Source organism: Staurois parvus, unplaced genomic scaffold (assembly GCF_062004578.1).
Source record: "Staurois parvus isolate SC_StPar_1 unplaced genomic scaffold, SC_StPar_1.0 ptg000750l, whole genome shotgun sequence".
NCBI classification, from domain to species: domain Eukaryota; kingdom Metazoa; phylum Chordata; class Amphibia; order Anura; family Ranidae; genus Staurois; species Staurois parvus.
Window position 1 is genome coordinate 468,785 of NW_028318546.1, and position 24,884 is coordinate 493,668.

A 24,884-nucleotide genomic window follows, 5' to 3' on the forward strand; every position below is an offset into this window, starting at 1 on the left:
TTCCAGCATTCCTTTCTTGGAAAACAAAGTGGTCGTGCATTTGTTATAAAATAGCCTGTTCCATGCCAGCGCAGTGGTTCTCATGATATAGTAGCAAATATTTCACACTAACAAATGAGATTCTTTGTGAATATATACAACCCGATTACAAACCAGAATTGGTGCCAGCCAGAGTGAAGGAGCCTCAGTCCAACATTAACCCATGCTGCTTTCCATATACATAGTGCCAGATTTAGTGTAGAAAAGAAAGAAAAAAAACCCTGTGCTAATACCCAATATGACTAGTGATAAACCAATATTGTGAAAAGGTGAAAAAATATAAATATATAAAAATTAATAAAAATCATAACGTGAACTGCTGCTACTCACTTCCTGAATACCAGAATAGAAAACTTATACACAAAGTGCGCTGTTCACTTAACCCCCAATGATATAAATACTGAAATGACGGTTTTCAATCAATATATACAGTATATAAAAATATACCATATTACATATAAATCAATAAATGATGCACAAATATATAAATATCGGTATATAAAGTCCCCAATCCAATGTGAATGAAAAGTGCTGCGTGCTATATACAGTTGCAAGAAAAAGTATGTGAACCCTTTGGGATTACGTGGAGTTTTGCATGAATTGGGCATAAAATGTACTCTGAACGTCATCTAAGTCACAACAATAGAAGAACACAGTCTGCTGAACATAATACTACACAAACATTAGATGTTGCCATGGTTTAATTGCACATAACATATAAACATTCACAGTGCAGGGAGGAAAAAGTATGTGAGGCCCTAGCTTAATGACTTCTCCCAGAGCTAATTGGAGCCAACAGTGAGCCAACCTTGACTCCAATCAGTGTGATGATATTGGATGTGTTGCTGACAGCTGTCCTGCCCTTAAAAAACACACACCTGTTTTGGGTTTACTGGTTTCAAGAAGCACTGTCTGATGTGAACCATGCCTCGCAGAAAAGAGCTCTCAGAAGACCTACGATCAAGAATTGTTGACTTGCATGAAGCTGGAAAGGGTTACAAAAGTATCTCCAAAAGCCTTGATGTTCATGTGTCCACGGTAAGACAGACTGTCTACAAATGGAGAAAGTTTAGCACTGTTGCTACTCTCCCTAGGCGTGGTCGTCCTGTAAAAATGGCTGCAAGAGCACAGCGCAGAATGCTACATGAGGTAAAGAAGAATCCCAGAGTGTCAGCTAAAGACCTACAGAAATCTCTGGCACATGCTAACATTTTTGTTGACACATCTACAATAAGGAAACCATTAAACAAGAATGGAGTACATGGGAGGACACCACGGAGGAAGCCATTGCTGTCCAAAAAGAATATTGCAGCACGTTTGAAGTTTGCAAAAGAGCACCTGGATGTTCCACAGCACTACTGGCAAAATATACTGTGGACAGATGAAACCAAGATTGAGTTGTTTGGGAAGAACACATAACACTATGTGTGGAGAAAAAAAAGGCACAGCACACCAACATCAAAACCTCATCCCCACTGTAAAACATGGCGGAGGGAGCATCATGGTTTGGGGCTGCTTTGCTGCCTCAGCGCCTGGACGGATTGTTGTCATTGATGGGAAAATGAATTCCAGAGTTTATCAAGACATTTTGCAGGAAAACGTACGACCATCTGTCCGCCAACTGAAGCTCCGCAGAGGATGGGTAAGGCAACAGGACAATGACCCAAAGCATACAAGTAATTCAACAAAACAATGGCTGCAACAGCACAGAATATGCCTTCTGGAGTGGCCCAGTCAGAGTCCTGACCTCAACCCGATTGAAATGCTGTGGCATGACCTTAAGAGAGCGATTCACACCAGACATCCCAAGAATCGTTGTGCAGGTCTGATCTGCAACTACAGGAAATGTCCCAGAGCATACCCCCTCGGTTGCACGAAACGCGTCAGCTAGGAACTGTGGCACAGTGACGTTTATACTGCCACCGGCACCATTGGGGTCCCGGCGGCCAACTTATTTTCTTGTCTGGTCAGTATTATGTTTTTATACCCTTTTTGCTGGATGGAATAAACACACGCATGTTCAAACGGTATCACGCTATTCTGGCCTCCTTTTCTCTCTGGGGCTCTTGGGTGAGCTTCCAAATTACCTACAGAGTCAAGAGTAATAGGAGGCAGAGCCATGCGTGACAGCTGAAGGTCCACAACGCAGAACTAGACCAGATCTTGCTTCAGATGAGTCCTGGAGTCATACCTTAAGAGGGGTTATCTCTTACATGCGCATATTGATTGTGCATCTGGTGAGTGCACAATCCTATATTAATTTTGGATATTGCTATATGTCGTTTTATGGTCATCACCATATATCAACAGGGATCCAACCGATCCCCCACTCGACCTATTGAGGAGATTGTGAACTGAGTACCTATACTATATTGAAGTCACTCTATCAGTGACAAGATTTGAACTTTTATTCACCTGCGTTTTGCAGTTATACACCTTTGCACTTTGATATGTCATTTTATGTGTTTTACTTATTTTTACAAGCGCTGCACTTTTATCTTTACAGGAAATGTTTGGTTGAGGTTATTGCTGCCAAAGGAGGGTCAACCAGTTATTAAGTCCAAAGGTTCACATACTTTTTTCTCCCTGCACTGTGAATGTTTACATGTTATGTGCAATTAAACCATGGCAACATCTAATGTTTGTGTAGTATTATGTTCAGCAGACTGTGTTCTTCTATTGTTGTGACTTAGATGACGTTCAGAGCACATTTTATGCCCAATTCATGCAAAACTCCACGTAATCCCAAGGGGTTCACATACTTTTTCTTGCAACTGTATATCTTCCAAAAAGTGCTGTAGTGCTCTTCATAAAAAAAAAAAAAACTGATTAGCCTCTTACTGAAGCAAATTGATCTCAAGCTATAGAGATCTAATAGGTAGAAAATATCCTGACTCCACACTGACACTCTCACTACCGATTCCAAAGAGGATGGATGGACAGCTGCGAGCTCCCCAGGAGCCGGTATAATACTCCACACTGCTCTCCACAATGGTATATGAAGAAGTAAAACAGAAGAAACTTCATAGTGCAACCCAGTAAAAGAATACTGTTATTAAGATAAAATGTTGCACTTACATTCAATTTGGTACAAAGGAAGCAATGAAACAAATACAACTCAGCCGTGGTGTCAGTCTGCCGGCTGCTGAGTGGTGACATCACAAGATGACTCCGCCCGACTTGCTGCCCCACAATTGGCGTCCTCTGGGATTGATCAGCGAAGGCTGATTGAAGGCGATCAGCAATTTATAGCGGGACTGCGGTGGTCATTCTGACACTGGGGGAATTGACTTGGTGTCACTGACATCCACAGTGACACCAATACAGTGATCAGTGCTAATAAAAAGCACTGACACTCTACTAATGGCACTGTGCAGGAAGGGGTTACCATCTGGGGCAATCAAAGGGTTAACTGCGTGCGCGCTTGCCACTGTAAGCACACTGCTTTGCATGGCTCTGCTATGCAGAGCCATACAAAGCAGCGTGCAGGAGCCGATAGGGGAAAGAACTGTATTGTTTACATACAGTTCTCTCCCCCGTCGGTAATACTCAGTGATCACTGGATGCCGGTGAGTAATCACCAGCTGGGACTTGGTGATTGACAGGCAAGGCCACAAATGGCGGCGCAGGTAGGGCGTGTGCGCCCCCTACCCAGAACTGCAAAATTACGTATATAAACATGATTTTGCGCACCCCTTCCACCCTGTAGCAGTATTTCTGATATAGGGCGGAGGGGAAGCGGTTAAATAAAAGTTAAAGTTCACCTTTTCCCAAAAAATTAAAAGGTGAAAAAACAACATACATCCTCCCACCCCCCTTGGTTTCCACTGCATTTACCTCTGAGGCCAATTAGCTGTCACTGCCCACATAGCCAGTGTAGCAGTCCAGATTTGGAAGCTCCTTTTATTTTTCTCCCATCTTTCCCTAGGACTTTTGGGACCGACCAGAGCGACTCAGAGCAGCACGTGACCACTGTGACCAATCAGAATTACTCTGACCCCTCCTGGAAGTCCTAGGGCAAGATAGAGTACAACAGCAGGGCTTTCAAATCCCCAAACCACTGCACTGGCTGTATGGGCAGTGACAGCTAATCACCCATGGAGGTAAAGTAGTTCTAAACTAAAAACTTTTTTTTTTTACCTTAATGTACTTCCTATATCAAAGTAAAACACATTTTGTCCCTTGCTGTGCAACCCACCCCCACAACACTTACCTGAGTCCTACACTGATACAGTGCTGTGCCTGGATGCCGGTCTCTTCTCCCTGCTCTCACTACACTGAAGCCATTGGACTCCCAGTCAAATCCTGTGAGCAGAGAGCGGGTGGGACCAGACCGTGCTGTGTATGTCTATGAATGCATACAGCCCAACTGGGGAGTGAGCACACATATCTGCCCCCATAGCAAGAGGCTTGCTATGGGGGCAGACCCAAAAAAGGACCAAGATCACAGACAGGGCACCCCAGAAGAGGAGATTTAGGGCCACATCAAACAGGTGAGTGTAACATTTATTATTTTAAATTACAAAAATTGTTTGCATTTGGAAAAGCTTTAGGTTCAGCGGGAATCAGGGGGTTGGGGAAGGTGTAGGAAGTACATTTTCGCCTTTTAATTTTTTGTCTGAAAATGCAAACTTAGTTTAAAGTTTTAGTGATCAAAGTTCAGCTTTAGAGTTGATCTTGCAGTAAAATAGCAAGTCTGCCTATTTAGTTAGGCCCTCTTCTCCAAACTTAGAAAGCAGGAAAAAAAAAAAACGTAAAAACACCTGAAAGGTATTATCACTCTTATCCCAGAGCAGGGGTGGGCAACCTGAAGATCTCCAGCTATTGCAGGACTACAAGTTCCATCATGCCTTTGCAAGTCAAAGCTGTAACTGTCAGTTTTGCAATGTTTCATGGAACCTGTAGAGTCATGCTTGTAACTTCCGGTCTTTGCAATACCTCATGGGAAATGTAGTTCCACAACAGATGGAGAATCGCAGGTTGCCCACCCCTGTCCCAGGGAATGCTTAGAAGCCCACTAATGCATGGTACTGTAGCACCATGTCATGAGATTTGGTAGTCCACAGACTCATTGAGCTTAGTCACCCAGCTAACTACACATTAAGATGATTTACATATAAAATTCATAAAAATATGAAAATAAGAATTTAATTTTGGCTAGTGAGAATTATATGTTGGCCTGAGGGTGGTAATGGAGTTCAGAGTAGTCATCCTAACAGTTTGTAAACAAGGCTGCCGATTCCCAAGTTGACCCGTGTCCTAGATTTTTGTCGCCAGCTTTCCGGGCAAAGTGAAGCAATAAGAAAGGCTGGCTTTCCCCAGGTACACAGTGCACTAGATATTCTATAGTTTACAGGCTAGTAAGATCCTTACTGGTCCTCTTGAAGACTTATTGGGCTATAGAGCTACGTAAGACAGCTGCTTTCCCACGCGCATTACATAAAAGAACAGGCACCAAATATAACATATGAATTTTGCATATTTCCCCCTTTAACATTTAGATTAAAAAAAAACAACATAATTTGTTAAAACCAATATTATTTTGTGAAAGTTAAGACTCACTGACAGATATAGATGGAGCTCAGTAATATGCAAGTCACCTAAGTTCACCTTTCATAACATGTTATACCCATATTCAGGGTGTCACATGCTATGATCAGACTGGCCCCCGCTTTGACAGCTAGCGGGGGATCCTCTCCTCTCTTGCTAGCTATTCTGTGAATGAGAAACTACAAGTACCAACAGGCTTAGTGGTAGTTCAATGAGTCTTCCTGTCAGTATATCTGCTTGCCTGTACATCCTGTATGGCAAGCAGATATACTGACAGATATGCAGGAGACCCTGCAATGGTTTATAGGTTCCTGCAACAAAAAAAAGAATAAATGCACATTTTTTTTTTTTTTTTTTTTGCAGGTTAAAAAAAAAATGTGCATTTATTCGATTTTGTATAAAGGTGAACTTATACTGTAAGATAGGGTGCTGTTGCCCATTACGCTGCTATTAAGTGCCATTATGGGGTGTAGGTTGCCTCCAGTCCCAATTAAAGATAAGCTGTAAAAAAAAAAAAAAAAAAAAAAAGAAACCATGGTTTACCATAACTACCAGAGAGGAACAAACAGCATTTCACACAGCCATGGTATTGCTGCACTTTAAACCCTTTATTGGAAACAGCAAATACAAAGCCAAAAGTGGGTATAACACTCCACTGATTGTGTGTAACCACACTTCATCAAGGACAAAGTCAGAAACAGATCACATACTCTAGTGTTATGTGTACCGACAGCTGGCTTAAAAGTGGTTGGCTAAAAGTAATAAACATTTTAACAAGGTTTGGGACTGAGATATGTTCAGTAAAGTCTGAGTCATGAATTTCCTGAAATTGAGATTAAAATAAAAGACGCAGAATATAAAAACTTTGTCAAAATGGTGTTTTATTTTCTTTCAGACCAGTTGCAGTTGCATTTAATAAATACCTGGGTTCCCTTAAAACATCATGTTGTATACACACCAGTTATGACAGAGGCCAAATAGTTTTAGTGCTAGGAAAGTATTTCAGACTGGGTAAAGCCAAGATATTCCTCTACAGAGCTTAGTACAAGGCGGTCTACATGTGACTGACAGCTAGAGGCAGCTTTGGAACATTTCTGTTTTCATCAAATCAACCCTTTTTAAGCAGATTTTGAAGTCTGGTTTTTATAGTGGAGAGATACTGTGACAACCAAACAAGTAAAGCTGAGATTTTACTTGCGAATATATTCAGAACATAAACATCTTATGCCAGTTATTGTGTGACTGGTATTCATAAGTAAGCCTCGCAGATGTGGTTAGACAGCAAACTCATTTGACTGTGTATGAGTCCATTACCTAGCTGTTGGTATTCCTAATGTGACCTGGTCTATGACAATGTGTTCAAATATGACAGATCTGACTGTAGGCCTACTGTCACCTGTGCGGCCAGATTTAGAGGTAAGGTATATGTAACCCTTTGTATTCAAAATGGTGTAGTCAAAAATGCGGCACAAAAATTTATAATAGGGTATTACGTGACCTTTTATAAACAAATTTTAATATGTGAATGTGACTTCCCCAAAAAATGCATTTCCATACAAAAGCTGAGAAGAAAACAGAATGGAATAATATCTGCAAAGGTTTTGGACATTTAAAAAGCATCTGCAATGTAGGAAAAAATATTAGGCAGGCATTGTAAGGTGCCATATACTACTTTATTTGGCTCCGTCATCATCCTGACAGCACTAACAGAGCCCTGAAATATCAAGACTTCTGCGGAGCGTCTGCCCCCCGTCTTTCCCAGAATGCAGCGCCTGTCCCAAAGCAAACCTATCACTAGGCCTGCATCATATTTAGAGTGTGACCGAACCAATGCAAATACTGACTTTCAGAAATCTGGTATTTGCACAGGAACACTAGGGGCCTTCAGCAGTGCTGTCAAAAGAAAAGTATGATTTGATACCTTAAGCTGGCTAATTCCAAAGGGGTCTCTTAACATTTTGTTTCTGCACTAGAGACATACCTTAAAGGCAGCAGTGACAGACATATTTTTGGGTTGATTTTAGTTCTGGTAAGGGTTGGTTTTCATACTGGGAACTATTGTTTAGCCCACAAGATAAAAAGCCAAAGAGGGAGAAGTGATGGATACAGAAGTAAAAAAAAAAAAAAAAAAAAAAAGACAGTTTGATGCTGTTCAATGCAAAAATACACCTAGCTAAAACTAATAAAATAAAGTTTCAAAAGAAAAATATCGCAATGCGTAGAGATTTAAATATTCTGCTTTGTTCATTGACATGTTTGAAAAAGAACTATCTTTTAGGATTTCAAAAAAGTCCAATTTTATTTTCTGTAGTTTTTAATAATGTGCAGCTGAAAAAAAGCTAGAACAATATATTGTTGTAAATAAGTGTAAAGACCACTTCAAAATTCATTGATCTATTTTCATAAATTAAAATAGTTACCAATTCTATCCAAGCAACATTTTACAAGTTGAAAACAAATATTTAATGTGTAGCAGAATACACACAACATCTGTGTATATTATGAAGAGGATTTACTAGAGAATTTCTGAATTAACACATTCAAACAACATAGGAGAAATGTTATCCTATGACCAGCCACAAATCTTGGAACAGCATTATAATCTGATCTATGGGGGTCCTATTTTGATTGGGAAGGTCAGGGGACCAATTGAAACTGTTGTAGGCATTATTACTTATTAATGTTTCCAAAAACCTAAAACAGTGTTTGCAGGTAGTGTCCATTTCTCAAAAGAGGATGTTGTGCTATCTAGCAGAAAAACAGGACTTTTCTACTTCCTGTAAAATCCTTTTCTAGGAGTCCACTGAAGGACGCAAGAAGGTAATCACCTTTGGATTATACTGCCACCTACAGGGATACTGGACATTGGCAAACAAAAAAAAAATGTAGGCCAGGTCAGAATAACTCCTCCTACTACAAGTATGCCTCAGTTTTGCAGCAAAGCAGAACTGAGAACATAATCATAAACATAGAGGGATGGAGTCCATCAATTAAGCTTAAGAAAATCATTTTACGTTCAGTACAAAAAGCTTATTTTCTTTCTCATCTATTGGGAGACAAAGGAATTAATTCCCCATTAGTATGTCCAAAAGCAGTCCATCTGAGAAGTGGACAGGACAGCAAACAAATGGTAACAACTCAAGCAAAAACAGAATAGGGGACAGCCTGTAGCTCAAAACAGCTACCTGAAGGAGCTGGATGAACCTGGAACAGCACAAAGAATGTGTGAATATAAGACCAGGTGGGAGCCCTGCAAATCTAAGACACAGCAGCATGATGCCAAAAAGAACAAGAAGCACTCACAGATCTAGTATTGTGCCTCGACAGGAAGGGGTTGAATCCGAGCTTTGAGACCATAAGCTGGAATAATGGTCGGTCTGATTACCCTTGTGGGAACCAACCAAGACAAGTCAATCTTTTTGAAGGCAGCAGTGCCAGAGAGACACTCACAGTCTGGACAAAGCAACAGAGGGAAATTTCCTTTTAATGAACTGAACCTGGACAAAAAAACAATGCTCTGGTTGAGGTGAAAAGCAAAGCTTAGGTAGAAAGGAAGTCCTGGACCTTAACATCACCTTGTTATTGTACAAGATCATAAATAGTTCTTTTGCAGGATAAGACTGCCAGCTCAGGCACTTGCCTCACAGGGGCGATGGCTACAAGAATCACCACTTTGTGGGTGAGTGTAGAGAGTGGGATGTCTCTAATTTACTAGATAGCAGTTTTTGAAGCACAGAGAAACCAAATTCAGATTTTATGAAAGGAAAATAATGGGGGAGCTATATGGGATACTCCCTGTACAAAGTTCCTAATAAAGGAATAAGAAGCAAATTGTCCCTGAAACAAGACAGCAAGAGCAGAAATCTGACCGTTTATGGTGCCGAGAGTCAAATGCTGGTCCAGACCCTTGCTGTAGGAAGGAAAGGAATTGCCTCACAGGGAATTTCATAGGGTCAAAAGCCCAAGGGCTCAAACTAGGTCATTTATGCTTTCCACATGCAATGCAAGAAGACTTTCTAGCTTTTAATATTGTATGAGTCACAGATTCAGAGATCAGTCTGTCTTAGAACTTGGGCTTTAACAACCATGCTGCCAGCAACTTGGAAGCAGGATGCAGGAAACAGAAGATCTGGAAGATCACATTTGCCAGGATTCTCACCAAATTGGAGTACCCCATTTGTCTGGGCCAATACAGAGCAATAAGGATCACTTTGAATGCCCTTCATCTTGATAAAGCTAAGCAGATGAGTAAGGCTCGTCAGGGGAGGAAAAGCAGAAATCAGAGTGTCCTGATCTTACAGAGCCGCCAAAGCATCCGCTGTTTCCATTTGAGGATCACTGTACCTGGAGAAAAGACTTCTGCAGTTTCTTGTTAAAACCTGAAGGCCTGAGGTCTACATCCATTGTCCTCCATGGGTGACACAGGCCCTGGAACCATGGATATAGAGACTACTCCCCCAGTTTCAGACACTGCTGGCTAATGAAGTCTACACCTAAGATGTAAATGACAATTATTCTGGCCAGGGCAGGATTTGCTCTACTTCTCATGCTGCAGCATTGACCTGATGACTGGAACTTTAACAAGAACCTCTTCAAATGGATACAAATCTAATAACTGCTTGTAGGGAGCAAACATTTCCAGGGTGTTTCCCATCTCCATAGAGGAAGACCTGGAACATCAGGAGCACTGGGAAAGTGCAGGAAGTCTTAGGAGCTCTAAAGAACCCAAAACTGAGAAATGCACTGCACTGGTAGAAGCAACATACTGGTCCTATTGTTTAAAGTGGTGGGAATTATAGTCGAAGATTGCAACTTCTTGGAGACAAGCTTGTCCAGCAAGGAATGAAGTGACTCAAAATCACAGCCTCAGCAGCTGATGATTCAGAAGTTGTGGGCAGATCAGTCACATATCTGCAGGGGAAAGTGTAAGAGCCTTCTTGTGGCCTCTGCAATCAGAGATCCATTCTCTAGTAGCATCTGAACACGGCACTGCAAAAGTTAGGTTGGGGATGGTGGTGCCAGATAGCTGCAACATAGCTATCATCTTTAGCAATAATGTAGACACTGAATAAAAAATAAATGATTAATGCCAGCAAAATTAATTTAGACTTTTCCTAGCAGACCTAAGGAAAATATATCAACCCTCCTAGGACACAAAAAACCCGAAATGAGGGTAGTGGAAGGAGGAAGGGGGGGGGGGGGTATCTTAAGCTGGCGTATAGTTTTCTTTTATTTTGGCAGTGTCCAATCCACAGAGTATAACCCAAAAGGTTAATGACTTTGTGTCCCTCAATGACAAAAAAAACAAACACATTTCTGGGAATTACCCACAAATGTTATAGGGAGCAATCAACATATTAAATATGAGTTCATTTGACTATATTATGCTATCCCATTTTGAATTCATTAGGGAACATGAATTTATATATAAGAATACAGTTGTCCAGTTGTGACAACTGTATTCTTCTCTAACATAGAGACTGGTCCTATTTACAGTAGAGTGAGCAAAAAGTCAAATTGACTACTGTAGACACATTAATAAACTGAGCCTAAAGATGGGCATAGACTGTTAGTTTTTTTTTTTCGCTCAGCCAGTGAGCTGAGTGAAAAAAAAACAGAGTCCTCCATCCACTTCACTTATCACCACGCTGGGACACTGTGTTCTGACAGTGGCTCCCACTATTTAGTGGCTGCAGCTGCTGATCGTCAGATCATTTTCTGTTGAATTGAAACACTAGAAATCTTCTATCGATCAGCTTCTGCTGAACAGGGAGGCCACACACAAATTGGAATTTGGCTGGTCCCTGCTGAATTTCAATCTGTCTATGCCCAGCTAAAGTGAAAAAACAAAATAGCCGAGAGTTCATCAGACACTTAGATGAATGGACATTCATTAGTAATCATTAAAACCAAAATTTCTGAAGGAAACAAAATAGATTTGCACTGGTGGAAGACGTCTTCCAGCAGTGGAAGTGCTTGAGGACATTGAAATAAAGTGCATAAATGAAGATTTGATAAAGTTACAAATATGATTCTTTCACTGAGCCTGTGTTTATAATAAAAAATGGATGTGTTTGCCTGGTAAACCATGTGAAAAAATAAAAAAAAATCAAATTCATTTAGAAATATATCCCTGCCTATATGGCCTGATGGGAAAGTACCATTTTATTTAAAATCTCAACGTATATATGGTCAACATAAAACTGCTGTGTTCAGGTATTATCATTTTAAACTGCTCCTCAGAAATAATAGCTGAAAACGACTGGTTACTATATCAACCAAGAATTATTCTTATTGGTGCATTCTTGTTGTTGATAGAAGCCAGTCAGCTTCCAACCATCACTTCTGCAGTGCAGAGTATAAAATGCAAGAAGGAATCTGATTGGTTTCTATAGGCTATAAGAAATGTTCTTGTTCGCACGATCAACAACTTTCCAGTGACACCCTCTTAAGTAACTGCACCATATTTACATCATGTGAGGAGCCACTGCCTTGTTTTTAAAGGTTTTTGGAATTTATTACAACATTACAATTTAGTGCAAATATGTGTGTGATGCACAATTCAGAAATTCTCAATCATTAGGCCACTAAGTGCTTTCTACAAACATTAGGACACCATTTTAATCATTCTAAACTTCTTCCTTGGTAACTTTGTTTTTAGATATAATCAGTGAGGGGAAGGAAAAGCTGGCTATAAGCTAGCAGAATTTCGTTCAGAATTTTTTGCTTAACCTCTTTGCGCCGGCGCCTCCCAACCCTTTAAGAGGTTTCAGAAGCTGGGAGGCGGGGGCGGGGTTTTAGGGTCATGTGACCACTGTGATTCGCAGTCACATGATCGGACACGGTCCCGATTGCAAGGGAAGATCGGACATTTCCGTGAGTCACGGACATATGTGCTGGGAGCGCACAGGGCACATGCTCTCAGCACATATGTATTTTCAAATGGTATGCAAATATGCAGTCGCTCGGCGTCAAGGTCCAGACGCCGAGAGGCCACATATTTGTGTGCGCTTGGCATCTAGGGGTTAAAGAACTTTCCTTCAATTTTCTAATTGTTAGTGGTATCAAATCAATGTTCATTTTCGACCACAGCGATGAGAAAATTCAAAGGCGCAGAATGAAAAGTTTTACAGTGAATGTGTTTGTTTGGGGAAATTACATGCATTCCAAAATCAAATGTTAAAAGCAAACAGTATTTTGAAGTACTTTTGAATGATATCCAGTCATCGAAAGTACATAGCATTTTCTTGCAAACATTAAATGTTGCAACATTAGAATACCTACTAGCATATAGCCAGCTTAAGTTTTGTGCTCAATAAATTAATTATATATTACAATCTCACACTTAGCATAAGGCTTTCCAGGACAAAATGCCTGTTGAGGAAACTACATTTCGATGATTGGGATTAAACCGCCCTGTTTCTTATTTCATTTCATATATCTTATACCATGAGAACAGATACAAAGATTATACACATGCAACCTGCAATACTTCCACGTAAGGAGAAAATAAATGGAAAAAGTGCTAAGGATTTATATACAGATGCTAAAATGACATATCATGCCCAAAATTATCAGATCAAGTAAAAAGAAGCTGACAACTGTGATCAATGTACAGCACAAACACAGGACAGCAGCAACATGTAGAGAACCCTTCACTGGAGAGTGTTACAAATACTCCGTTTTTCATTTAGCCATCAGGGAATCAGAGCCCCATATCAGATCTTTTCTTCCTTGTGTTTTGCACAGGAGATAGCGTCATGTCTTCACTGTCTGTAGAATTCTTACATCCATTTGCTTTCTCCCCTCTTAATGAATTGCCTGTAAAGGAAACACATTTCAGAGAATGCATTCAACGTGGTAGAATAACAACTGCGTGTTGGAAATCTAACCAATTTAAAACACATTTTGTGTCAAACATTAAATCTAAATGGTAGCTGCTTAGCTGTCAGAGGATCTGTAATCTAATCACTTGCGTCAGAGAGTACAGCCAGGTCCTGGGTCTCACCCAGTGGAGATGCAATGAAGGACTCAATCTGTGACTAATGAGGTCATTCCTGTACATAGAGTAAGGAAGAGTTGATCCTGATCAGGATATTTATTGCTGCCGCACTGTGCCCTGCTTGAGAGATTTCTTTCACTTCCTGACCTGGAGACGCAACAGGAAATCTCTTCAAAGTGAACAGAATTTCCATCTTAGTTCATTCAATGATTTCTTCTCACCTCTTGCATCTACCGCTAGTAACTTTTCCTTTCAACTTCTCTTTCTCAGTGATAACTAATACTAGGACAAAGGAGGGGTAATTCTCCCCAGCAGGGTCAGGCAACAATAAAAACGTGAAAAAAACCCCCATATAACCCTTACCTACTTTATCTAAAACAAAACATAAAAAATTCCCTAACATACACTTCAATCGATACATGCATTTGATTGTCATGTAAACAAGGAGTTACAAACACAGTATTTTCAATTATATACAAATGTGGCATTAACCCCTTCCTGCTGCCTCCCAGCCCTTTAGCAGGTTCATGGCAGGTGGGCATTTTGGTCATGTGACCACTGTGAATGGAATGCATCAGGTCATGCATATATGCATAGGGAGCTTTCCGATACTCACTGGTTATGTAAAGTATTAATATAGAGACATATATATGCGGCCACTCAGCGTTAAAACCCACCCACTGAGAGGCTGCATTTATGAGTACGGCCAGTGGTTAACAATCATTCAGCAAATGTAGTGATTTATACCACCTGACAGCTACTAGGAGAATCTACAAATTTGTATGAAAATATGCACATCAGGCAAGGTATGCAAGTCCAGTCGAAAACTACTGTCAGTTACAATTTATAATAACTCAAAATGTGCACTCACTGAAATGCATTCAAAAGTACCTTTTAAGGGGCTAACGTATGTTAAGTATATAACAGGAAAAGTCCTACTTAGCACACCTACATTCCTCTGGGTCGTAGGCCCTGTCTACAATCAAGATATTTAAACGCCCATGAAACTGCCTGCAAAGCTCGCAATAGAGCATCTGTCCTCCTCTGGTCCACTACCCTTATTAGCATTTTGGTAATAGATCGAACTTAAAAGGATAAGTTCTCCTTTTTACAAAAATATAATGCAAGTAAAAAAAAAAAAATGTGCATTTTTTGTTTCTGGAGCCTCTAAAGCATTGCACCAGTGATCAGCAGATCTCTGGTGCTATACAGGTCTCCTGCAGACCTGTCATTGTATTTTGCACATTCCGTACGGGCAAGCAGAAACCTACTGACAGGAAGATTCAATGAACTACCAAGGCGCTCCACAGAGCCGTTGTAATTCATTGAGTACTACAAGCCAACAGCTGCGAAGGCTGTCGGAACTTGCAGAACTCTCATTGACAAAATACTGTGAATGAGTGACGCAGCCAGGCAGACGGAGCCCCGCATGGCTGCATTTTTGTAAAATTGTGACAGCTAGCAGGGAGGAGAAGATCCCCCGCTAACTGTCGCAACGGGAATTGGGGAGGAGCGGGGGTCGGTCCATCACCATGAACATGGGTGTAACATGTTGAGAAAGGCGAACTTACACTTTAAAACCAGAAGAAGAAAAAACCGTGCTAAGTGCAAAATAAATTAAGTAAAAATTCCATGTGCAGCAGCACTCAAATATCTGAACACAAAATATTCACCAATAAACAATGTTGTACTGTGCCTTTAAAACATAAATTTACAACTCATACAATTACTGTAAAGTGAATGCAATCAAACACCTGTAATCACCCATAGTACGTACATCATAAGTAACAAGTCCATCAATTCCACTAAAATGTGACAGGGCAACACTTTAATTCTTCCATGTGAATCCCTCTGTGTATTTCTCCACCATTTCAGGTAGTCTGATGCCCTCAGATATAACCAGAAAGCATTTGGAATGGTGTTATGTAATGACCAGGGATCCACTGGGATAATCTGTGTATCACTGTCAACTCGACCATGTATCTCACCATCATCAAAACCTACAAATGCTCCAATCAGAAAACGTCCAGGCACCACTACTCAAGAGAAAGTCTTCTACAACAAAACGCGTAGGTGCGGAGCCGTGCGCTGACATCAACATGCCTGCTATCAACAGTGGTGCCTAAGTTTTCTTCCGATTTGCCTTTGCATTTTAATTTGAGAACAGTTCTTTTACAACAATAAAGTGACCTAGCAGTTTTACAATATGGAGCATCTGTGTATTTTTTTGCCTGGTGGTTTGGTACCTGGTCACAGTGCTAATTAATGAAATTAGGAATACACACTGAGCTGTACAAGCATTTGCACTGCAAAAATAAAGGTTCAAGTACATATTTTGTTACATAAAAAAAGTCTACTACTCTACTAATATATATCCCAGTTTTGGCTTTCATCTTAATGTATCTTCATATACTGAAATCTTTCCAGTTCAGACATAAGGACCCGTTCACACCTGTGCGCTAGGAAGTGCGCTCTAGGTTTTCTTGTCACGTTTTGAATAGCAACCCAAGTGCCAGTGGTTTTTCCTGGAGCTTCAGTGATTGTCTAATCGATGAGAGGCCACCTCATTAATTGTCCATAATCAACACAGCTGCCAATAATGGGGAGGTAGTTTTTAGCAAAAAGAAAAAAAAACAAAAAACAAAAAGGAGGGCATGAAAAATATAAAAACACCGAACAGAAGTAAACAAGAAAATTACCTACTTGGGCTATTTCTCTTGATGAAGGGCTTCGATAAAGGCTTCAAGTTTTTCTTGGATTTCTCTTACTTTTTCTAAAAAGAGAAAAGTTAAAAATAAAAAAAATAAATGTCTAATTCTGTATAGAAAAGCATCCATCTGACAGAATGATTGTTTCGACCGCAATTTTCACTGGTATGGAAAGGTTAAACACGCCACGCATTACCCCTGGAGGTGAGAGGAAAACAATTAGACTGGTCAGGGGACAAAGACTTTTTGGGAATTTGAGCTGTCAAATTAACAACACCAAGGATAATGTAAGATATTAACCCATTTTATTAAAGGAAAAAAAGGCTTTTTGAAGTGGATTAGTCTTCACATTTTAGTCCTTGGGGCTTAGACAAGTGTAAAAAAGTAAGGTTAGGTTTCCCTAAAATCACGTGCCTATGCTGCACAGCACCTGTTCCTTGACACTACAAAAGATGACGACCAACAATTACTAATCCTTGCTTTCTCTTTTAACATAATATCTTTATCCACCACATAAGATGTGAAAATTCATACTAGTCAATCTATGCAGAGCTTTCATATTTCAGCTAGAACATTAGAGGTCAGCAATGTAATGAATTAATGTTGGGGGGGTTGTAAGAGTAAACATAGAGGTCAATGTCTCAGTGTTGTTTTTGTTGTATTTTTACTTTGTAACTTATGGATCCAACTTATACAGAAGTTTACCATTACATGGAGTTACCAGTGCCAATGTTTAAAGTCTAAGAGCCTGTTCACATATGTGAAGATTAAATGCAGTTTGAACAATCTGCAGGACATGTGAAATAACATTGCTACCTATGGTGCCTTATGCACATATGTCCGGAGCACTGCCGGTGCGGATTCAGTGCGGTTTAAAATAAAAAGAGTCATGTACAATTTCTAAGCAGTGTGGTCCAGTTCAGGTGTGGATTACAGGCTATTGACTTCTATGGAAACTGTTTCTAAATCCAACATGTGTGAACAGGATAAATTCCTGAGCGGATCCTGTCCTGAACCTGATGTAAACCTGACCTGAACCGGTGAATAGCTACTGTTTCCATTAGCTGTGAAACCTGAGCTTCAATCCGCACTGCACATGTGTAAATCAGCACTAAAAGTGTATGTTACACCAACATTTCTTATTCCCAATATGTGTATGTTGTACTATGAACTTGTGTTAAAAAGTATCCTGATCTCTTTGTATTTCTTTCTTTGGTTGAAATACCTGGCAATCTTGCCAGTCCCCCTGCTTCCCCATTTCAGTTACCACACTAAGCATCGAAGTACGCACATCCTTCCCAGTGTGGTCAGATTTCTGGCTGTGCTGGGAGCACAGCCTGCCTGTTCTCCAAGGATCAGATTTGTGCTGACAGGTCCCCCTGTACAGCTGTTCATTGGGAAGATCAGTGTATTGCTCTTTTTGTCTGTCTCCTACTGACACGTGCTCTCCCTCAGCCCCCTCGATGCCTGTAGGGTATGCTCTAGACCTGATGCCAATGATCAAATATCCAAAATGGCAGAAATTCCATCTTGTCCTATACTCTGTTCCCCTTAAAGGGGCATGGGCATGACAATTTTACCCAATCTAGCTCTACGGGTATGTTTAGACGTTTGGCAGATTCCATTAACTATGGGTTTGTTTAAAGTGGGAGAGTGAACCCTTGGTTTGATCTGTGTTTACCATCCACAATGTGGAGTTAAAGGATACGGTTAAGGTGTGCAATTGCTTGCTTAACCAATTGATTTTATGCAGCCAGAAGCCCATGAGTTTAAGGTCTGAAATAACAAAACCTAAGCAATATATCCCCAGCCTATGGTGGGCTCACAGAAACCGTGATTTCTGTAAGAATTGCACAAGCTGAAAGAGAAAGTACATTTTACTGTTACAACATAACATGCTGTAAACAAACACAAGATGTATGTCCTAGGCCAGGGGTAGGGAACCTGCGGCTCTCCAGCTGTTGCAGGACTACAAGTTCCATCATGCCACTGCATAGCTGTAACTGTCAGTTTTGAAATGTTGCAATGCCTCATGGGAAATGTATTTCCACAACAGCTAGAGAGCCGCAGGTTGCCTACCCCTGTCCTAGGCTTTTACTCCAAACACCCAGTGAGAACATCTTCATTTGTAATGAAATAACTGCATGACCTAAAAAAAAAACCCCCCCAAAAAACAAACAGAATTACTATCTACATAGAAAAGGTCTTTTTGATAAACAGACTACTTCCTTTAGAATAGATCATGTCTGCTGCTGACTGAACAACATTAAAAGCACTGTGCTTACCTATTTCCTAATCAGACTGCACCTGAACACACGCAGCAATCCTTTAAAAAGGCCGCCAAGGTTTTTGCTAAGTATTTATTGCCTTTCCTGTTTAATCTGACTAAACAAAGAAGAATAAATAGAATAAAACTAGCAGTTTAGGATATGTAAAAGAAGGACACTGACACATCAGGACAGTGTGCAAACGTCCCGTTCATGAATAAGCTCAAGGTCTCTAAAAGAGGAAGATGGATGCCACCCACATGACAGCAAACAGCAGCTGGTTGGTACAGGCAGCTTCCTGTGCTTATCCTTCTGGCATGATGAATAGCTTTACCCTACTCTGGTAAATATACAGGCCCACGCATTACAAGCAGGAACTTAAAGGTGTACATGCTTACAATACATCAGAATTGAATTAAGCTCGAAAGAGCAGGGCCCTCGAACCCCTCGTGTATAGTGTTGTTACTGTATTGTCTCATGTACTGTCCCTCCACTCTAATGTACAGTGCTGAGCAAACCCTTTGGTGCTATATAAATACTGTATAATAATAATTACCAGCAAAAGATGAAAAAAAGGCATTTTTGAAGGAGTTTTCCACTCCCAAATGAACGGAAAACCCCATCAGCAGTAGAACCCTCCCTCCTGAACACCTGCTGTAGGAACTGTGGCAATCGAGAATTATTATTGAAAATGTTAAAACTGCAAAATAATTAATCCAGTTTAACAATTTTAAGCAAGATGGACTTTTAAGAAGACAAAGATGGATTTGAGCACCATTTGTCTACTACTTGACTCCACAGCCTAATGTTCCAGTTAGGTGTCCTTTTTGCATAAATAGTGAAACAACATATACTATACTGCCAAAAGTATTGGGACGCCTGCCTTTACAAACACAGGAACTTTAATGGTATCCCAGTCTTAGTCCGTAGGGTTCAATATTGAGTTGGCCCACCCTTTGCAGCTATAACAGCTTCAACTCTTCTGGGAAAGCTGTCCACAAGGTTTAGGAGTGTGTCTATGGAAATGTTTGACCATTCTGCCAGAAGAGCATTTGTGAGGTCAGGCACTGATGTTAGATGAGAAGGCGTGGCTCACAGTCTCTGCTCTAATTCATCCCAAAGGTGTTCTACTGGGTTGAGGTCAGGCCAGTCAAATTCCTCCACCCCAAACTCACTCATACATGTCTTTATGGACCTTGGTTTGTGCATTGGTGCACAGTCATGTTGAAACAGGAAGGGGCCATCCCCAAACTGTTCCCACAAAGTTGTGAACATGAAACTGTCCAAAATGTGTTGGTATGCTGACGCCTTAAGAGTTCCCTTCACTGGAACTAAGGGGCCAAGCCCAGTCAGGCAATACCGTTCTCCTGGAAACCGCCAAAGCCAGATACGTCCATCGGATTTGCCAGACAGAGAAGCGTGATTAGTCACTCCAGAGAACACGTCTCCACTGCACTAGAGTCCAGTGGTGGCGTACTTTATACCACTGCATCCGACGCTTTTTATTCCACTTTGTGATGTAAGGCTTGGATGCAGCTTCTCGGCCATAAAAATCCATTCCATGAAGTTCTATGCACTGTTGTTGTGCTAATCTGAAGGCCACATGAAGTATGGAGGTCTTTAGTTATTGACTCTGCAGACAGTTGGCAACTTCTATACACTGTGCGCTTCAGCAAGTGCTGACCCAACTCTGTCATTTTATATGGCCTACCACTTCGTGGCTGAGTTTCTGGTGTTCCCAGTTGCTTCCACTTTATTATAATACCACTACCAGTTGACCGTGGAATATTTAGTAGCAAGTTGCTGAAATATATATAAAAAGTTTGCATCTTCTGCTGGAGTGCTGTCATTGGTGGTTTATTAGGATATACCTTCCAGCAGCAAGCTAGATGTGAGCCTAGTGGTGACATGCATGGACCGCTCTGAAGAAGTATTACTTGTTACACCCAACTATCACTGGAACTGAAATTCAGGGAAAAAAACTCAAAATTTTTTACATTTTGGTTTGACTAAGAATAAAGAGCAAAATTTTCCAATGGGGACACTTGGTCTGCAGATAATTGTCTAAGATAAGCTTTCCTTTAACTTTGTAAACTCTTCTCTCACTTTCTGTTAGGTCTCAAATCAGGAAGCAATAATGCAAATGCAGGTCTTCCATTGCTTACTTGCTCTGTGCAATGTCCCGTGATAGGCCATATTATGCAGAATATAGGTTCCGATATGGTCACCTCAACAGACCAGTACTGCACTGTAGGATTTGACAATATGTGGTGATATGCAAGTGGCAGGCAGTTACAGTTATTCTGTTTGATAAGTGTAGCACAGTAAATTGTCCAGATTCCTCGGGTCTTTTCACTGACTGAACACTAGTCACCTTTAGCAGACATACCTTTGTCCAAAACACTTCACACAGGATAAGAGAGAACACCACACAAAAGACTAACACAAGGAAGGCTCGGTATCACAAGTTATATACGCAATTACAAAGCGCACTGAGGTCAGTAAGGTGACTTTCTGAAATGAAGCCCTATACATCTGACAAATTGTTTCTATCTTCATGTCCGCTTTTGATCTTCCTTGTGGAAATATGAGATGCTTTTTCATTCCATACATCAGATACCCAGGGCCTGCTTTGGAAGTGTTTGACCTATGCCTAATGCCCCAACAAACCTGATGATTTGTAGGAACTGCTGTTTGTATTGATTTTGTTTTTTTTTTTACTTATAAATTATTTCAGTTAGCATATTTTCATGTTATACAGCGAGGAGGACTATTGATTGTTTTATTTCATCCTACACACTATACTACAGGGTAGCACTGCATATACATTGCACAACTGGATATGGCTGGTGGGGTGAGGGTGCCCGATTCTAGTGCTGCCTTGGGAAGCACATGAACTAAATACACCACTGCCCTCACCTGCTGTCGCTTTTCAATAAACAGCAAGGCTGTGCCACACAGCCATGTCATTCATTCACAGCAACCTGTTAACAAATGAAGTCCCTTTTGCAACTGCAGCAGACAGCTTGTAGATCTCAATGAACTGTGAGGGTGCTGATCAACCCCTGCCCCGTAGTCCATTGCCACTTCCTCCAGCTTTGTGACTGTCTGCCATGGACAGGCAAATTGGAGGCAGTGCCTGCAGAAGCCTTACATTGCACCCGCAAGCTACTGATCGTGGGTGCAGTGCTCTGTAGGCTCATCAGAATAAAATAATAAATGCACATTTTTTTCTTGCAAAAATATGTTAATTTATTTATTTTTTTCTAAAAGGTGAACTTAGCCTTTAACAAATATTCTCATCATATAAACTAGCACATGCTATATTAATATCAAATACAATTAACTCCATGCTTAAACCAAATGCAGCATATAGCAATTTAGAAGAAGAAAGTAATTTATGGTGTGGTGTTTTTATGTTTGTATCTTATACCAGTCTGGCTTTCGCTCACTCCACTCCACTGAAACTGCCCTACTAAAACTCACTAATGATCTACTAACAGCTAAAACCAATGGCCACTACTCCATACTCTTACTACTTGACCTCTCTGTGGCTTTTGATACGGTTGACCATCCCCTCCTCCTCAAAAAACTCCACTCTCTTGGTCTCAGAGACTCTGCTCTCTCCTGGTTCTCCTCCTACCTATCACAGCGCTCCTTTAGTGTTGCCTATAACGCTGCCTCCTCCTCTTCACTCCCTCTTTCTGTAGGGGTCCCTCAAGGTTCTGTCCTTGGACCCCTTCTCTTCTCCATCTACACCTCCTCCCTTGGTCACTTGATAAACTCCCATGGCTTTAAGCACCATCTCTATGCTGATGACACACAAATCTATCTTTCTACTCCTCACCCCTTCAGTCTCCACTTGCATTACTAACCTACTAAGCGACATATCGGCATGGATGTCACTCCACTTCCTCAAACTCAATCTTTCCAAAACTGAGCTCTCAGTATTCCCCCCAGCCCATGCTACCTCCCCTGACTTCCCCAGCAAGATCAATAACACAACCATCAGTCCCTCCCCTCATGCCAGGGTACTAGGTGTAATCCTAAACTCCCATCTGTCCTTTTACCCCCAAATCCAATCACTGTCCAAATCTTGTAGACGTCACCTCCACAACATCTCCAAGATACGCCCGTCTTAACCTCTGAAACTACTAAGCAACTTATTCACTCCCTTGTTATCTCTCGCTTTGACTATTGTAACTCCCTCATCATTGGCCTACCTAATCGCAGGCTATCCCCTCTTCAGTCTATCATGAATGCTGCTGCCAGACTTATCCACCTTACTAACCATTCTGTATCTGCCACCCCTCTCTGCCAATCCCTCCACTGGCTTCCCATTGCCCAACGGATAAAATTCAAAACATTAACAATAACGTATAAAGCCATTTATAACTCTGCCCCAAATTACATCAATGATCTTGTCTCTAAATATCACCCAAACCATACTCTCCGCTCCTCGCAAGACCTCCTGCTCTCTAGCTCCCTTGTCTCCTCCTCCCATGATCATCTCCAGGACTTTTCCAGAGCTTCCCCCATCCTCTGGAACTCTCTACCCCAATTTATCAGACTATCACCTACTCTGCTCACTTTTAGGCGATCTCTGAAAACCTCTCTCTTCAGGGAAGCCTATCCTGCCCTCAGCTAATAATGGAATCTTCTACTCTTCCAACCAGTCCATCCCTCACAGTTACTACCTGTTGTACCACTAGCCCCTCTCTCCTAGATTGTAAAATCCAAGGAGCAGGGCCCTCCTTTCCCTCTTGTATTGAACTGTATTGTTTACCATTATATTGTAAAGCGCTGAGCAAACTGTTGGCGCTATATAAATCCTGTATAATGATAATACCATTTAATATATATATATATATATATATATACACACACACACATATACACATATACACACACAGGTGAAGCTCGAAAAATTAGAATATTGTGCAAAAGTTCATTTATTTCAGTAATGCAACTTAAAAGGGGAAACTAATATATGAGATAGACTCATTACATGCAAAACAAGATAGTTCCAGCCGTGATTTGTCATAATTGTGATGAGCTTACAGCTCATGAAAACCCCAAATCCACAATCTCAGAAAATTTCAGTATCCGTCTGTGTGTGGTGGCTCTTGATGCACTGACTCCAGCCTCAGTCCACTCCTTGTGAAAGTCCCCAACACTTTTGAATGGCCTTTTCTTGACAATTCTCTCCAGGCTGCGGTCATCCCTGCTGCTTGTGCATCTTTCTCTTCCACACTTTTCCCTTCCACATAACTTTCTATTAATTTGCTTTGATACAACACTTTGGGAACATCCAACTTCTTTTGCAATTACCTTTTGAGGCTTTCCCTCCTTATGGAGGGTGTCAATGATGGTTTTCTGCACAACTGTCAGGTCAGCAGTCTTTCCCATGATTGCGATTCCTACTGAACCAGACTGAGAGACCATTTAAAGGCTCAGGAACCCTTTGCAGGTGTTATGGTTTAATTAGCTGATTAGAGTGGGACACTTTGAGCTTAGAATATTGCACCTTTTCACAATATTCTAATTTTCTGAGATTGTGGATTTGGGGTTTTCATGAGCTGTAAGCCATAATCTTCACAATTATGACAAATCACGGCTTGAACTATCTTGCTTTGCATGTAATGAGTCTCTCTCATATACTAGTTTCACCTTTTAAGTTGCATTACTGAAATAAATGAACTTTTGCACGATATTCTAATATATATATATATATATATATATATATACACATATACACACACACATACATACATACATACACACACACATATATATATATATATATATATATATATATATATATATATATATACACACACATATACATACTTCACCAGTAACTTTATTTATATTTAAAACCTCCTTAAAAATATTGTACCACAAATGCAGTGAGGTCAGCAGTTTCTGCTGAGTGTGCATTTCAAACATTCTGGTGGTAGTTTATCACAGTTGGATCGTTCACAATTGAATTACAAGCATCGCCTGTGTTTTATGACCTCTTATAATATTTGAGGTCAATACATCTGGTGAGCATTGATACTGAATAGGTGGGAAGGTAGAAATACCTCCCAGGATTGGGATCAGAAAAAGGGAGGTCTCATTTCTAGTGCTGCAACTTTTGTTTTACAGACATAGCACATGCTATACCCTGCTCTATCTACCAAAGGAACTGGAGCACTGTATAAACAGATCATTGTGTGTGTGGGCACCTTTCAATTGCTCCACCAGCTTTCACAAAAATAATATTAGGAAACACATTGTCGATCTGTACAGCTTCAATAACATTATAAAAACAAG

At 40.7% G+C, this 24,884-nt stretch overlaps 1 protein-coding gene across 5 annotated transcripts in view; it reads right to left on the reverse strand.

The window, feature by feature from the left end:
* Positions 1–6,453: 6,453 nt before the first annotated feature.
* OPA1 (OPA1 mitochondrial dynamin like GTPase) overlaps positions 6,454–24,884 on the reverse strand; it is a 108,737-nt gene continuing 90,306 nt past the window's right edge. For 4 of the 5 annotated variants that reach the window (XM_089654303.1, XM_089654301.1, XM_089654302.1 and 1 more), the window contains 2 exons: positions 16,295–16,364; positions 6,454–13,410 (listed from right to left, as the gene is read on the reverse strand). In XM_089654303.1, the coding sequence (XP_089510429.1) occupies positions 16,300–16,364 (65 nt within the window). In that variant the 3' untranslated portion in view covers positions 6,454–13,410; positions 16,295–16,299. Of the gene's footprint in view, positions 13,411–16,290; positions 16,365–24,884 lie in introns of all 5 variants that reach the window. The other variant, XM_089654300.1, reaches the window with a different exon arrangement.